General features: G+C 48.6%; 1 protein-coding gene across 1 annotated transcript; it reads right to left on the bottom strand.

Annotated features, from left to right (window-relative positions):
* Nucleotides 1–11,885: 11,885 nt before the first annotated feature.
* LOC121082019 (E3 ubiquitin-protein ligase RBBP6-like) lies at nucleotides 11,886–15,854 on the bottom strand (the record flags this gene model as incomplete). Its single annotated transcript, XM_040581357.1, has 7 exons — nucleotides 11,886–11,897; nucleotides 11,992–12,051; nucleotides 12,203–12,328; nucleotides 12,778–12,881; nucleotides 13,696–13,865; nucleotides 14,780–14,919; nucleotides 15,758–15,854. Coding segments are annotated over 7 exons (709 nt in total), but the record flags the coding sequence as incomplete, so codon positions are not given.
* Nucleotides 15,855–16,478: the final 624 nt, after the last annotated feature.

A 16,478-nucleotide genomic window follows, 5' to 3' on the forward strand; every position in this document is an offset into this window, starting at 1 on the left:
CAGGGGGCAGACTTGCCTGCTCTTGATCACAGAATCAGTCAGCAGAGTTCATATTGAACCAAGCTAAAAACTGGGCCCAACCTCTACGTTCACGGTTGGGATACACGGCTCCTATCACAGGGCTCACATGGCAGTCCCACCTGGGTTACGTATCTGAAGTTGCATTTCCCACGGGTCAAATATTCCTCTTCACATCTGCCTTGAAACTGAGGGCTCATGGTCAGCGAGAGAAGAGAGTTCCTTGCCTCCTGTGCAGTCAGGTCACGTTCCCCTGCTAAAGGCAGCCTGCTCAGGCCTCCCATTTGTGTACAATCTGTTAAAAGAATAAAATCAAGTCTGAAGGTTATTCATTTGCTTCCTTAAACATTCTACCATTTGCAGCATTCGGCCCCCAGAAGACGACTTCTGACATAGCAACTTCTCCAAGCAACCTGCTATAAAAGGCAGTTCAACAGAATCACCAACAGCCAGGTCTGTACCCTTGGGGAGACACTTTCAAAGCTCTTTGGAGGATCGCACTGGATCTGTGTGCTTTAGACCCCACTGCGTGGATTTACTGTTTTACTGGCAAAGGTTTTATGTACCACACGTGAACATCTTCAAATCACCTACTGGAATGGTCTCATGCATAAACAGACACAATGATCCTCTAATATCACACATGAAGAACTCAATGGATGCTCCTACCAAGGCAGTGGTTCCCTTCTGTAGCCACTGAACAAGCAAAAGGATGGATCAGAATGACATTATCAAGCTCTGAAGCAAAAATTCTGTCTTCCTTAAGCTGTAATTTAGAGCTTCATTGAGTGCTGAAGAGTGTCAGCCTGACAGCTCTGAAGCATGAAGAGCTTGATCCTCTGTGCCAGAACCACACCGGCACTGGCCACACAAGCTGCCTGCGTACTCACAGGGTCAGGGTTCGGGTCTGGGTCAGGGTCTGTACTGCCCTGCCACCGCTACACAGAAGTGAGGAAAGTGAAATGGAGATAGAAGTGTTCGTTCTCCACGTAGTTGATGCTGGCAGCTTCTTGCCTCCAGCATTCCTGCACCTCAGGAGCCTGGGAAATGACAACAAATGTGAAAGTTCCTGAAAGTAATTTGCCTAACACACCACAGCGTAGCACTTCCCTATGCCCACACCACACCTCTGGCTCCCAGCTGCTCTCCTGTGCTTCCCTTTAGCTACCTGGGAGGCACCTTTTCCATCTCCTCAGATCTCAGAACACCCAACTCATGGCTCTAACATTCTTCCCCTTCCTCTCAACATCTTCCTGGTGGTCTCAGCTTTCTGCCCTCCAGATTAGGGCCTTATCATAACAGGACAAGGATAGCACTGGGTTTTTTTTCTGTAAGGAAGCCAAATACTCTTAATTAAAATATAAAAATTAAGAGGAAGGGAAAAGCCAAAATGACAGCCAAGTGGAAGTTTCATTAGGTGCTCAAACCACCTGAATACTTATGCTGCAGCTGCAGCCGAGAGCTGGCCCTTAGATGCCTGATCAGGATAAAGCCCCAAATCCTGCCACTAAGGTTTCAAATGACAAAATAACATCATCTAAGGGAAGGCAAAATGGATAAACACAAACATCGCCGTATGTTTACAGGGCCTTCACAGCACAGTGGTTCTCTGGTGGCACCCAGAACTTAGCAGTATGAAGAATTACAAAGGTCAAGTGCTATTTATAAGCAATGCACCCTTAAATCAACACTAGTGACAAAAGAGCCAAGCACTTGACTTGCAGAACGGCAGGTGATTCGTGACTTTCTCCACAGCTTCTACTACTGATGAAGCTTACAACCACCTCACCATTTGGGAACGACATCCATTGCTAGTGTTGCTCTGGTTGGGAACTCAGCAGGCTGGCACGTTCATTCCTTCAGAGCCAGAAGGAATTTGTCATTACAGGAATTCTCATGCCACTGAACTGGCAGCAAGGTACACAAGCCTCTTAATCCCTTTTTATACTTCTACACTTGTGCCATAAAACCATTCTCCACTCTCCATCTCACTACCTCTCCAAGCAGACAAGTCCCATCTGCCACACACTTGTCACAAACTACGCAGGATATGACACAGGTTTCAAATACATCAGAAAGTATCAAATCAGAAACTTTAAAACATAAAAGAAAATTAAAAAAAGGTGGCAGTGGGAAATTATTTTCTACCTTGACTGTGAGGTTCACAAGCTGCTAGGAGTTAACGTTAATGGCTCACTATTTCAAGGTCGTGATGGCAACAGTTCTGCAATGTGTGGATATCAGCGAGAGAATTGCTGCCTTGCACCAGTTCAGGTGCTCCACCTATACCTTGTCACAGATTTTTTTTTTTGTTTGTTTGTTTGTTTTAAATGTTTATCAGGGTAGGATCTGCCTAACAAGACCAGATTTTAAGTGAAGTTACATTATGCTGCTCTTGATTTAAATACAGCAAGATAGCTCCACTGCTACATTCAGCCACAAGAACGTAAACACCTCCAGCTCCATAGACACCCATACATTATTTTTGTAAGGAACAAATGACTAAACATGGAACAACACTGTGAAAAAAGCAAAAGAATGCACACAATCAGCATTTCCCTATTTGGACCAAAACCCAAACATCTCTAACAGCAGCTAAGTCTGAATTAAAAATCAACCACATCCAGATCCCAAATGGGGTAGGGGTTATTGTATGCCACAGACCTGGACTTGACTGTTGAAGGAAATCACGCACTACGGAAAATTTGAGGTGGTTCTGCGGAAGTTTAACTAGAGCCTTGGCAACTTCACTTGGGACATGAAAGGTACGTGCGCTACAGTACCACCCGCAATAAAGGAAACTAGTCTCGCAGTTTGAGTTCAACACCACATCTGCAAACAAAATGAGGCTGCTACATTTGAGGAACACTGATGGAAACTTCACCTGCCATCCCAAAGTTATGCTACGGCATTTCTTCCCTTTTTGCCACTTTCCTCAGCCTTGGTACATCTTTTGCAGAATCTGAAGCAAGGGCCCATAGCTTCTTCCTGTTTCTAACAGTGAATGTCTGGGTTTCACACGTTGGTTTCTTGTGCGGCGCCAATAAGACCCAACACTCGCCTTCATAAATGCATCCGTACACTAGGCAAGAAAAGGAAAATTACCAGTCACGACATTGTACTGCTCACAGGGCAACAGAGTGCCCCACTCGTAAGAGGATTTAAGGCAGTAAATAACCCTCAAATATCTTCATGAACAAGCACAGTTTAATCATGTGCTTTTAATCTGACCACCGACACAATCTAACAAGAAGACACATTAAGGGAAGCAGAGCTGTAGTTAAAAAAGTGGGGCTTCTCTTTCCTCTCCTGAGGGTTTACCATCCAGAGCTGGCTGAAGTTCTGAACCTGTAAACCACTCCCCCATGCTTGTATGCTCGCTCTGGGAAACAAAGACGGCTGTTTGAATGCTTTTGCAGGTACAATCTTTCTTTACTTTTGAGTTGGAATGAAATGAAAAGCTGCCATCAGTCCCACTTACGGCACAGAGACACACCTATGTTCCATGCACATGCCTGCCCAGAAACGCATGCAGAGGGAAACCATCCCTTGGGTATCAAACACAGAAACAGCACTGAAAACCTTGACTTCTGAGAGTCCCTGCAGCGTTCTCCCAGGTCAATACACAGCACGCTTGTGGCAAGATCACCACTGCGTGTGCGTCACTTGCTTTCATTTCCATCTTCATCTCTAACCTGGCACTTGCCACCTCCAGAATGCAGCATGCATAAAAGCAGTTCCGTTTACTACAAGCACAGCACCATGTGAACCTTCTGCATGAAGCCCGGTATTTAAAGAAATTGCTATAAAGAATAAAAATCTGCCGGCACCACTGACACACAGACACGCTGTATTTTCTGAACAGGGACGATACATTAAACCTGCAAACTAAGGACTGCGACAGCTCGCTCCTTGCCCCTCTTCTTTTGCCCTCAGGCTGGTGCAGGAGCTCCTTTCACCAGAGCAGGCACACCACAGACGAGGGGAAGGGTGGGGAGGGGATAAGGGCAGAGGGGGAAAGGAAAGACCCACAGAAACAGCTTTGCTGCCCACTGCCAAAGTCACAAGCCGCTCTCGGATCCTGTCCCCTCGCCCTGCCTGTACTGGTCTGTGCCTCCGTCCCCCTTCCCGCCCCTCCGCTCCTCTCCCTAGCCCTCTCTCCTGCTGCTGATCCTGCATTCCTTGCGACACCCCCCTGCCCCTCTGTCCTGCTCCATCCCTCTGCCCGCTCCTCGCCAGTCCCTGTCCTTTCCCCATCCCTGCCCAGCCCCTCCCGCTCTCCCTGCCCCTCTGGCAGCCTCCTGTCCCTCTCCGGCCACCCCTCCGCCTTGACCCACCTCTCCTTGCCGCTCGGTGCCTCCCTTCCCCTCGTCCCTGCCCCACGGGGGCGCCGGGGCCGGGGCCTGTGCTTGGGCAGCCCTGGGAAGGGGCCATGGGGCCTAACGGGCCCGGGGTCGGGGCTGGTGTCCCCCCAGGGCCCGACTGCAGGGCAGGGATGTCCCATGGCCTGCTGGGAGAAGGCGTGCCCCAGGGCATGCTGGGAGCTGTAAGCCCAGGACCACTCCATGGCCAGGTTGTTCCCGGGGCATGCTGGGAGCTGTAGGCCCGGGGCTACCCCATGGCCAGGTTGTTCCCGGGGCATGCTGGGAGCTGTAGGCCTGGGGCCGCCCCATGGCCAGGTTGTTCCCGGGGCATGCTGGGAGCTGTAGGCCTGGGGCCGCCCCATGGCCAGGTTGTTCCCAGGGCATGCTGGAGGGATGCCCCTTGGGCTGGCACAGGGGTGTCTGCTGCCTGCTGGCTGCCCGGGGGTTCTGTGGGGAGGTTCCAGCCCCCCGCTGTGCCAGGCCCCGGGGCAGCTGGAGTCAGGCCTGGCTGGGGCAGCCCTGGGGGTGAGCTGAGAGCTAAGGAGGGAAAGAGGCGCCGGCAGGTGCCCCGGGCACAGGCACCGGGCACCCCGACTCGCAGAGCCCCCTGGAGCCGCCCCGGCGTCTGTAGGTCCTGCAGGAATAGGGCTAGCGTGTTTTACTGCTGACTCCGGCAGGGCTCTGGCTACACCTGTCCTGCTGAGGGACTGGGAACATGCAGCTGCCTGGGAGAGTCACCAGCCAGAGTATGAGTGCTCCAGCCTTCTTTCCCTTGCTGGAAAACACTTCATTTTTAAATGCAGCCTCTCAGCGGCGAGATCCAGGCAGTCGGGATTGCTTCCTGTAGGGAGCACGCTGGTGACTGGAAGCCGCTGCCTTCAGTGGCAGAGCTGGACGCTTCTCCTCGCTGACAGGACTAAGTTATAAAGAATCACTCGGAGAGGCTGCAGCTAAAGCAGTGATTAACTCGACCTATTGAATAAGCTCAGTAAGGGGTGGCAAGCTTTCTGAGGCACCTGGGCTATACCAGTCGATGAGGGTAGTGGGGTAACGGTGTGTTGCCTTCAAGACCACACAGCACAGAGAATAAATGAAGGTCTATAACCACACGTAGAGTACAGGTGCCCCAGGAAAGTTCAGCTGAAGTTCACCAGGTTGTTGACCACCAACGATCTCTAAAGACCCCAAGAAAGGCCCCCAGGAACAAAGTGACATATGCAAGTGCCTTATGCATATGTAAATAATTTTGAGGAAGTAGTTAGTGCAAAGTACATCTTCCCATCTGAACATACTCAGAAAGGACCCTGAGGGGCTGGATATTGAACGATGGAGCGCGTTGATGGGTCGTAGCATGTTTTTTTTCCTTCTCACACAAAATTAATTTTGTTTTGTGGGTAAGGAAAACTGCATATTGCAATGTGTTTCCTTGATTGGCAGTTTTTGCATAACACGTGGGATCTCCAAACCTGCAAACCTGTTCTGCAAACGTGTTATGCAGTTTAAACCCTGGTGCCTGAAAACAAGGACACATGCCTGGAATAAGGGTTCGCAAGTCTGGGGTATACCATGGTTCTATTCCACGATTCACAACAAATCATTCATGAACAATTCCTGAGCGGAGTGCTCTGATGGGGTGGGGGACTTATTCCCATGTTTCAACTCTGTTATCTAGTTTGGACAAAAATGTTTAAGGCACCAAGGCCATACCCCATTTATTAGCCATTTGAATATGCCAAGCTGGGGAGAACATGACTTTCTATTTGTGGTGTATGGATTCACCGTGGGGTCTCACTACATACTAGTTCCCCCCTTTGCAAGGGGCACAGATCCCCTGCCCAGTAGGCAGCTCGTTGAGGGGCCCACCAGGACCTTCTCTGCCAAGCTTCTTTCCAGCAAGGTGGCCCCCGCCTGTGCTTGTTCCTCCTGGGCTTGGTCCTCCCCAGGGGCTGGAGCTGGCACTTGTTGGACCTCATGAGGTTCCTGCTGGCCCCTTTCTCCAGCCCAGCCCGGTCCCCACCTGCCAGCACAACCAGTGTGGTACCAGACACCCCCACCTGCCATTCTGTGGGTGCCAGCAGTGCCCAATGCCAGACCATCCCCACTGGGTTCAGGCACTGAGGGTGAAGCAGCCCCAGCTGCGGGATGGATGGATGAGCTCCACAGATAGATCCATGGATAGAGGAAAGATTGAACATTTCAGATGAGGGGGCAGGCCAGGGGGGTCCCAGCCCTGCACCCCACCAGCCGCTCACTGGCAGGGGAATCCATTGCTCTTGTGGGAGCAGCGCTGCCACCACGGGGGCTTGCAGAAACGGACACAATGGAGCCGGCAGTGGCATCTCCACCAAGCCTTTGGGCAGCCCCACAGGCGGGAGCAGCCCTCCTGCAGGCACAATCCTGCCCAGCACGGTCCTGAGGCTGCCTGCCCACGTGCCCTGCCCACGGGGATATGGTGCCGGGGACTGGGGTCTGCTGGGGTGCTCCTGCCCGGCCCCACGTGGATGGTGCTGCCCAGGCCCATGGAGCTGATTCTGTCTGGAGTCATGGGGCTCCTCTTCCTCATCCCCATTGGGCTCCTTCTGCCCACCTGCACAGGGCTGCTTCTGCTTGGCCCCATGTCCTCCCCTTGGTCTTTGTCCCCATCTGACATCTTCTCCATGTGCGCATCTGTCCCCAGCAGCTCCACTCTAAGGCCCTGGGGAAACCCTCTGGGCTCCAGCAGCCCTGGATAGAGCTGCTCCTCTTTCCTGCTGCTCCTCTTTCCTGGCGGGGGGGAGGGAGACAGCTGTGGGGTGGTGGTGTGCGTGGTGTGTGTCCCACTACAGACCACCTCTTGCCACTTGGCCATCATTACTTGCAGAAACTTTTGGTACTGCCTGGTCACTATGAGGGTGCCCTGGACGATGCGGATGAGCTCCCCAGTGAGGTTCTGTGTGACCGTGGCCATGGCTGAGGGGCTGCCGGGGGTGGCTGCCCGCACCGCAGGGACAGCGCAGGGAGGGGACATCTCAGGGTGTCGCAGTGTTGTCCTTGTTGTACTCCTCCATGGTATTAATGATGGTTCCTTTTGTAACTGGCTTTTATTCACTCTGTCTGATGGGGCTTCCTCTCGTAGAACCAGTGCCAAGAGGAAAAAAGGGCGCAGTCCAGTCGTAACGGGCGAGGTGCACACTGTCATCTTTTGTAATGCTTCATAAAATAGCTTTTATTTAAATTCTGTATCCGCAGTATTTATTCCAAAAATGTTCAGTTAAGGGAAGACGAGAGAAAGGGTGAGTCCACTAGCATGAGCGGGGAGAGCCATGCGACCTTGACCTTGAGCGGGGATAACCACGTGACCTTGAGCTAGAATGACAGCCCCGACTCTTCTCTCTGCCTCTTCTTGGATATGGTGGTGATCGTGAGTAGGAATGAGAGGGGTCATGGCTAGATGATTGAGAGCAGCAGCGAGGGTGGGAAGGACCTGATCTTAACTTGGAGTAGGTATGCACAGTTCTAGAGCGAGAGGAAGTGGCACAGGGAGACCTGGACCTTAAAAAACAAAACGCAACACAAAGGAAATTAATGAAGTTAATTCAAAACAGTCACTCACACCATTTTTTTTCTCCCAAATTTGTTTGGGTTTGGTTTTTTTTCCTCTCCATACGCTTATGTCAAAGTTCATTCAGCTGCTGATATACTGCTCCTGCAAACCGAAGAGCATGACGGCATGTAAAGGTTTCTGCTTACGAGCCAGAACAGCTGCTGCTGTGGTAGTGTAAAAACACACAGGAAGGGTAAGTCTGTTCCCACTCACTTCTATCGCATGGACTACCCTAGCTATGGATGGATTTCAGGGGTGTCTACTGGTCTCTGCTGGTACATGGACATGCAGATGTCTCACTACCCAGCATCCACCTGCAGCGCAAATCACTCTTGTTGCCGTAAGATGCAAACCAAGTGAGTCTTAATGGCTACGGCGCAGTATCAACTGTCAGGAAAGCAGGGTTTAGCCTGGAGGCAGTAAAGCTCCATTTGAAAATGCCAGCTTAGTCTATTTAACTTCACTACGTATTTGGCAATTTGTACAGGATGCAAAATGCCCCACTTCTAGCCAGTGGTAGCCAAATTCTGCACATACCTCTAGCTCCAACCAAGGCCAGTGACTGCATTTCAAGAAAAATCCTAGCTAAAAGCTTCTAAACTCAGTCTCCAGTAAGCTGATGGAATGCCACTACTCTGGGAAAGATACTGACAGCATTACTACAGAGAGCTCTTCAGATTCCTGCCCAAGGGCTTTTTAAGGACAGAAGACAGCAGCTATCTTTAGATTTTTCTTCACATGTTATTCCACGTACATTCATTCCTCCTCCAACTGAAGATTTCCTTACGCAAGTCTGATCTTTTAATTTGTAAGAAAAATTTAAGGATGTCAGCAGAATCTGAGCAAAAGGCACCAGTTTGCAGTCCAGGTTGCAATCCGTCTGTGCGAGATTAGATGACAGAGGCAACAAAGGCAATTCCTCTCACGTATCTCCTCCAAAGTGCTTTGAGGTAACAGTTACACTCAGAGCACGGAGGCGCAGGAATCCACACCTGTCCAGTTTCTAGCCTCCTCAGGGCTGTCAGGAGGCGAAGGATGTCACTACAGAGAAGCTCTGGCAAAGAGACACCCGTTCCTTCTCAACTGCTGCCCAGTTATAACTATCAGTCGCCTGTAATCCCTGCCATCTTTGAGCTAGGGACCTACATGTGGAGCTCCCATCACTGCTCGTCCCTTGAACTATCCAACCCACCTCAGGATAGAGAGGTGGACTGGAACTCCTCCTGATTCTTCTAGACAATCTGCTTCTCCATCAGGGACATGCAACGCAATTACCTGGGAAATGAATGCCTGCGCTCCTCCTGAAACTCCTCACGTGCCACCAATTCCATAGAAGAAGTGTTTGTGAACACTTCGGGTCTGGACTTTTTCTTTTCCCTGTTAAAATCAGTTTGACCGTTATTACAATTATAGTTGGATATTTATTCCAAACAGACACCAAAATACAAAACACAGCCAAGATGAGAAAATGTCTACTGCATGTAATGCCAAACATGAACATCCTAGTCAAGCAAAACGAGTTTAGAATTCCCCCAGGATTTAGGGAAAGTTCTACAATTCCATTTGTCTTGCTTGAGTTTTGCACATTTACCAACTGCAATGAAAAGGTCTGTTGGATAAAACACGATGCCATTTTTGCTTCTGCCAGATGTGCTTTAGTGTAACTGCAGTCCAAGGTGCTAACGAAATACCAAAGCGCAAACCCGTGCAACTTCCTGGAGCCAAACACTTACTCCTTTTGAAGTCTCCGTTGTACCCGTAAAACTCCTCCCTAGACAAGGGAGGCCAACGGCATCCTGGCTTCTGCCTGAAAGACGGTGGCCAGCAGGACCAGGGAAGGGATTGTCCCTCTGCACTCAGCCCTGGTGAGGCTGCACCTCCAACACTGGGTTCGGTTTTGGGCCCCTCACTACAAGAAAGACACCGAGGTGCTGCAGCGTGTCCAGAGAAGAGCAACAAAGCTGCTGAAGGCTCTGGAGCACAAGTCCTGTGAGGAGCAGCTGAGGGAACTGGGGTTGGTTAACCTGGGGAAAAGGAGGCTGAGGGGAGACCTCACTGCTCCCTGCAACTACCTGAGAGGCAGCTGTAGTGAGGTGGGGGTCGGTCTCTTTTTTTCCCAGGTAACAATTGACAGGAGGAAAGGAAGTGGCCTCAAGTTGCGCCACAGGAGCTTGAGATGGGATATTTGGGAAAATTCCTTCACCAAAAGGTTTGTCAAGCGTTGGAACAGGCTGCCCAAGGAAGTGGTTGGGTCACCATCCCTGGGTGTATTAAAAGAAATGTAGAGGTGGCGCTTAGGGACCTGCTGTAATGGCGGACTGTGTAGGTTTAGGTTAACTGCTGGACTCAACGATCTTAAAGGTCTTTTCCAACTAAACCTAAATGACCCTGTGATCCTATAAAGAAAGTGCTGGTGTCGCTGGGAGGGTATTTGAATGAGTCGCTGGCAGTGCTGTTGGCTGATGACATGTTTGCAGGAGCTGGGGGATATTCTGGAGCGGGGCGGGGGTATACCCAGCAGATGGAGGCTGACCAGGTGGAAACTGAGGAGGTAGTGGTGGTGGTGGTACCGCCAGCGGGAAAGGAAGCGCCTGGGGTGGGGGAGGATGCAAGGGAGGTGGAGGCACAGGCACAAAGGCTGCTGTTGATGATGGCAGTGTTGGGGCCTGAGTCCTCTGGGTACGTGTGCTACGTGGATGTCCTCCATTTGAACTTCCAGAGAAACCCAAACCCGCGTGTCACTGTCACACTCTGCCCTGATTTTAAAGAGGAATGTGAATGAAGCGGGAGCACGGTGGCGAGCCCTTCTTGTTCTCAACCTGAGCATTTTTCTGGCAGCTTCCTGTCCATTTGAGCCTACCCTCATTTCTGGATCCTCCCACTTGCCTTCCACATCCTCACCCCAAGCAGTTGCCTCAGGCTTCTCCCCCTACATTCAGCTTTGTGACTGTGGGCAGAGGCTGCCCATGCTTAAAGGAGACTCCCATCTCCCAGGTGCCAGGTGCCCACGGCTCCTCTGCCACTCCTCCATACACTTCCTACTTCACACTTCCGAGCTTCAAAGTACTGCACAGATATTAACCAAGCTTCTCTCAAGCTTCCTTTCAATTCTTCCCCATAAACTTCCTAGGTTGTTGCCTCGTGATGATCTGTTTGGCCTGGTCTTGCCCCTGAACTGTTCTTTCCTTGCTTACTGAACCTGAGAATTTTAGGTGTCTCTGGGACGGATGCTGCGTTTTCTTTTGATTTATCTTTAAGATTTTATAAACACGATGCACACTTATAATCTATCCATAACAAATACATACCAAAAGGAAGAACTAACTGGTATGGCAATAACAGCAAAAACAGATTCCTCTCTCCAACGGAGAGAAAGCAGCTTGGCTATTTGAGATGACTAGACTAAAGAAATTCAAAATGGTCAAAAAAACCCAGCACTGACTCTTCCAACAATTTGCTCCATCACTAAGTCATTAAAAATCAAATATTGGAGGCTGACTTCAGTTGGGAAATCAATTTCTTCAGCCCTATCCAGCCAGTAATTCGAAAGGGTGGCTTTGCACCTTGTCCTGTCATTATGTTTAATTTTGATATATACTTACGGTTTCCTCCAAAAGCGTTTGTTTTTCAGAGTCTACTTTTGGGTCACATACTGGAGTTTGATTTTTAATCGTTCTACTGCAAGCACAGATCCCCTTTGTTAAAGGCAACTCAAGCTGAGCCACTTAAAAATGAATTGCCACTTGTATTCTCCACAGCTACCTGTGCATACGCATTTCATTATAAATCAGCTACTGTAGAAGCAATGTAGGTGTTACAGCCTGGTTTAACGGGTTACAAGTCGTCATAGACTGAATTTCTGTGAAATACTTACAGTCCCCAGCCTGGTCTGCCACCTGCTGAGCGAACTGCACTGGCTCTCATCGGATGACCTTTTGGAGTGGGGAGAGGAAAAAGAAATAAATCCCATTCAGTTCATCTGAAGATAATTTTTTTAAAAGAAATTCTAAAGTTACGGTCACTCACCAGGTGTGGGTATTTTTTGCTCTTGAGGGCCCAGAAGACATGGTACTGCCGGTTGTCTTGCTACAGGAACCGGAAAGCCCTTGTGAATAAATGCAAACAGTTGGAAAATAAGCTCTAATAAATACTGTATTTCAAAAGCATATGTTGAAATAAAACTTAACAGACCGCTGATTGACAGAGAGGAAGATTTAGAAAGTTTGGTGGCAGTCACCTGAGCAGCAGGTGTCACAGTCACAAGTGGTCGTGCAGGCGGTGACGGCGGCTGTCGCTGCTGCTGCTGAGTCTCCTTATGGAGCCCTGTTGTGTAGCCGGTTCCACTGTGGAAGTTGTTCACAGCCTAGAGGCAGAAGAACATTGACAAAAAGATCCAATTGTCAGATTATGATGACAATAGATGAAGAAAAGCCTCCACAGGGTAAAATGACTTGTATAATCCTGTACATGCTATCAAGCCTAGAGTAAAGCAGCACACAGAGATAGGAACACATCACAGGAAACACTGCTATTAAGGACTGGTAGCTCGGAGTATCTGTAGTTAAAGGACTTCGGTGTTAACAGCGAATCTGAGAGGCAGGCAAGCATGTTTAGACAAAAGTTTGACCTGAGTTTGCCTGATTATCTCTAAAGAGTTGTCAGCTTCTGTAACAACAGACAACGCATTTGAAAAGTAAATGCAGCCTTATTCAGTTTATCCTTCTTTAAGGAGATGTCAAAAATTTCCTCCCTTTCAGCTTTTTACAAACAGACTTTCCTTACAAACAGTTGATGAAAAAGTCATATCGTTACCTGGCGCAGGAAGTTGTTGGCAACTAAAGCGTCAGGAGAAACACCTGTCTGATGACACGCCGGGCAAGTATGTTCCTCTGACTCCAGTAAAGCTGTTCTAATACCTGTGTGTAATTAGAAGCATCAAAATAGGTTTCAGCCAAAGTAGGGAAATCTTTGGGGTTCTCATCAATTATAAGAACACACAGACGATTAATGGGTGGATACGGTCTTGAATGGAGAGCATGAAGCTATAAATGGTCAGTAGTGTAAAAAATGCCCAGTACGCAGCAAATCGCTAGAGAGTTTTGACATTTCCCTGTTGTAACAGCTGAAGACATAGAGTGGGCTGTGTCCTGATGTTTGGACTTTTTTTTTTCCACTACCGAGTACAGCAAGAAGCCACCAACATCAAGGCTAATGAACAAAGCACATCTCAAAAAGCCGTGAGTCGGTTCGAGTTTTGAAGGTTTAACCAACTCCTGTGGCAAAGAATGTAGATTAAATGCCCGACTGCCTGTTTGTGGCGGACCAGAGTCAGTCACCAGAGCTGGCTCTATAGTTGTGTATGAGAGAAAGAGCTGTGGACAAACTACGTGCATTCCACATCTAATACTGTAATCACCTGCACAATTATGCACTCTTCTCGTACTCGACCTTCCGCATGTGAAGAAGATTTGACTAGATACACAGAAAGGGAAAAAAGCTCTTTGGCCTTTGTTTCCCCGCCCCCCCCCCCCCCCGCCCCCCCCCCCCCCCCCCCCCCCCCCCCCTCCATTACGGAGAAGAGGCCTTTCCTACTCCGGGCATACTGAAGTATGAAATAGACTGCGTAGCACAGGTGATCTCCTATTCCTGGTTTCAGAAGATCCGATGTGGTGTTTTGGATTAAAAAACACGGGAGGGGAGTTTACTCCTTACATGACATTACTCACTTACATTCGTCACAATAACTTGCTCCGCAGCAGGGAATAAGCGCTGCATCCGTCGCTGGATCTTTACAAATGGGACATAACAACTCGTTTGGAACAGGCCTGTCTGCGGAGGAGGATGAGGGCTCCTCTGGTAAAAAGGGTGGCTTTTCCTTTTTCTCTCTAGCATAAGCTTCCCTGGTGGGCAGGTGGGGAAGGAAAAAGAAAAAAGTGAAAGATGGGAAAGGAAAAATTTTCCAAGCTTTGGATTTTATCAAACGAAGGTAATAGGTGGAAGTCTTCTCACTCCACATTGGCTTTCTACAACGTAGGCATTTACGCTAAATGACTTCTCTAGGGCCACACTATCAGAAGAAGAAGGAGGGGGGAACATTTTTCCTTCTGCAGAACTCTCCCATCCGTTGGATCAACTACAAAATTAGCTCAGACTAGAAAAATAATTGCTTGACAGCTAGAGAGCAGGGGAAAGGAACCCCACCTTTCCTTTGCCAGAGGGTAAATGCAAATTGCTGGATTAGGGTAAAGTTCGTCCCCCAAGTAATTTCATTTTGTAAATGAAAGAAGTCTGTGCTACAGCTTCTACAACAGGAGACCCATGACAGGAAAAGAGAAGTGCTACCGAGTGCATTTTCCAACAGCCACTCTTGTCAGCACACAGCAGTAATTTCTTAGTTTATAGCAACAGGAACACTTCAGCTCGTTTCACACATGAGATTTGCTAAAAGTCAGAGGAGGAGGAAATCTCAGTCCGAGGGCTATTTCTTAAATTTTGCAAGAAGCCTTTGAAACGTAAACCAGAAGCAAAACGAGCATTCAGAGAGAATGATGCCAACTGGAAACTCTACTGAAATGCCTTGCAGAAATACAGGTTCTTAGCATACCCCAAGGTCAGCCAGCTTCCCGGGGCATGAACAGCAGGACTACTCTATTTCAATATGGGAAAGTATTGCAGATTTTAAGGTTAAGATACGACGGTAGTGCTTCCTCCCTCGTAATTAGAGGCTGGCCACCTCGGCTGCATTGCCACTCAGACATTTACGCATGGTTGCTCTCATTCGCATTTTGGTCGGTCCGATTAATTCCATACTTACGCATTAATAGTTGGTATCGCGTATTTCCCAGCCTTTGTCAGCATGGCACCTTTTGTGTTGGGATCCTTCACCTCCACCAGGAAACTCCTTGGAATTCCGGTGCTCCTTTTAATTCTGCGAACAGGCTCCACATTTTTGTCCTGTTGAGAACAGAAATGCAGACATCTCTCCTCTTCAGACGCACACTTAAAATGACGTTTCAGAGATAATTTTAAGCAGCAAAAGCCTTTAATCCCCTCCTTTTACCTAACATAATGGCTGCTCGACTCAGATTCCTGCTTTCCCCAACGAACATAGCCAGGACGTACCACAGGTTTGAGCAGAGTTTTGAACCCAGTCGTCATTCTTTGGCTTAACTTCAGGACCCTTCAGGGTGAAATAGCCCTTTGCTCACCGTCCGCTCAGAGCAGAGACACAAACCTGTTTCCCCTCCAAAGCCCTTGGGCAACGTGTGAGAGCTTAATTCAGGGCTCCGAATCAGCCCCCATGGAAACTTACATTCACATCTATATAGGAAGGCTGAATTCATCCCTCCTGCATGTACATTCAGGGACTGATGTTAAATGGCATGAATATTCAGCCAGAGGCTTCTGTAGTTAAAACTGACAGATACTCAATAGACGGGGTCAACAGAAACCTCTTGTTTTTAGAGGAAATACCAACAACTTTGAACTGTCATTAGAAAGAGTTAGAACCAGGAAAATTTCCAGTACTATTGAAATAGATACAAATATGTATGAAACTTCACTGAGAAAGATCTATGGACATCTTTAATGTCTGTGAGCTAGAGAAAAAAAAAGTTTCACATTTAGAATTCCGGGTTTCCCTTGAATTTGGAAGGGCTTTGCAACATTGCCATGTAACATTTCGCCCCCAGAGAAACAATTCTTACTGGGAGTGTTCATGTCTTTGTCACATAAATGCCAAGGTAAAAAACCCTAAAAGCTCGGTAACACCAGTGGCCTGCCCCAATCTTACCCTATTTACCGGGCAGTTCTTGGCATAGTGGCCAGGTTTTCCACAGCAAAAGCAACTGGATGATGGTGGAGGCAGATCCAAGGGTTCCCTCAAGTAACTAGAAGGTTTGGGGAAAAAAGTTCTGATCTTAAAAACCAAGCTGAAGCCTTTGAAATGTAATCATTCTTTCTGCCCTTCTCCAAAGTACAGAGCAGCTTCTATACAAAGGCTGAACAGGATTCCTCAACCTAGAAATGATATAGGGGATAGGTAGGTTTGTAAAAGTATGAATGGCCTGGGAGAAAGTGAACGAGGAAAAATTGTCACCATTTGTTATAAAACAGGAACCTGAGGGCCTGAAATAGTATTAGTCAAAATTAGAGAAAAGTAGTACTAGTACTTTTCCAAGGAATATTCCTTCCTTTGGAACATGCTGCCATAGCTGCCTACAGACGCTCACCGCTATAAATCCACAAAGCAACTGGACAAAGGCTTGGAAGGTAAAACCATCAGAAGTGATTAAACAAAGATGTGAATAAAGCCTCCAGCACAGAAAAATGCTACCTCCAAGGCCCATGAGGGAGAAAGCACATGCACTGCCTGCTTCTACACGCTTTGCTGAGCATCCCCTACTGCTGCTGTCCTGGAGAGCACTTACACTCCCGGCTGCAGGCACCGAGGATGCTTCCGAAGGCTGGAGGGCTTTGCCGGAGCACCTTCTACCACAGAGAGAAGGGTCTGG

This window comes from Falco naumanni, unplaced genomic scaffold (genome assembly GCF_017639655.2).
Source record: "Falco naumanni isolate bFalNau1 unplaced genomic scaffold, bFalNau1.pat scaffold_140_arrow_pat_ctg1, whole genome shotgun sequence".
In the NCBI taxonomy this organism is placed as follows: domain Eukaryota; kingdom Metazoa; phylum Chordata; class Aves; order Falconiformes; family Falconidae; genus Falco; species Falco naumanni.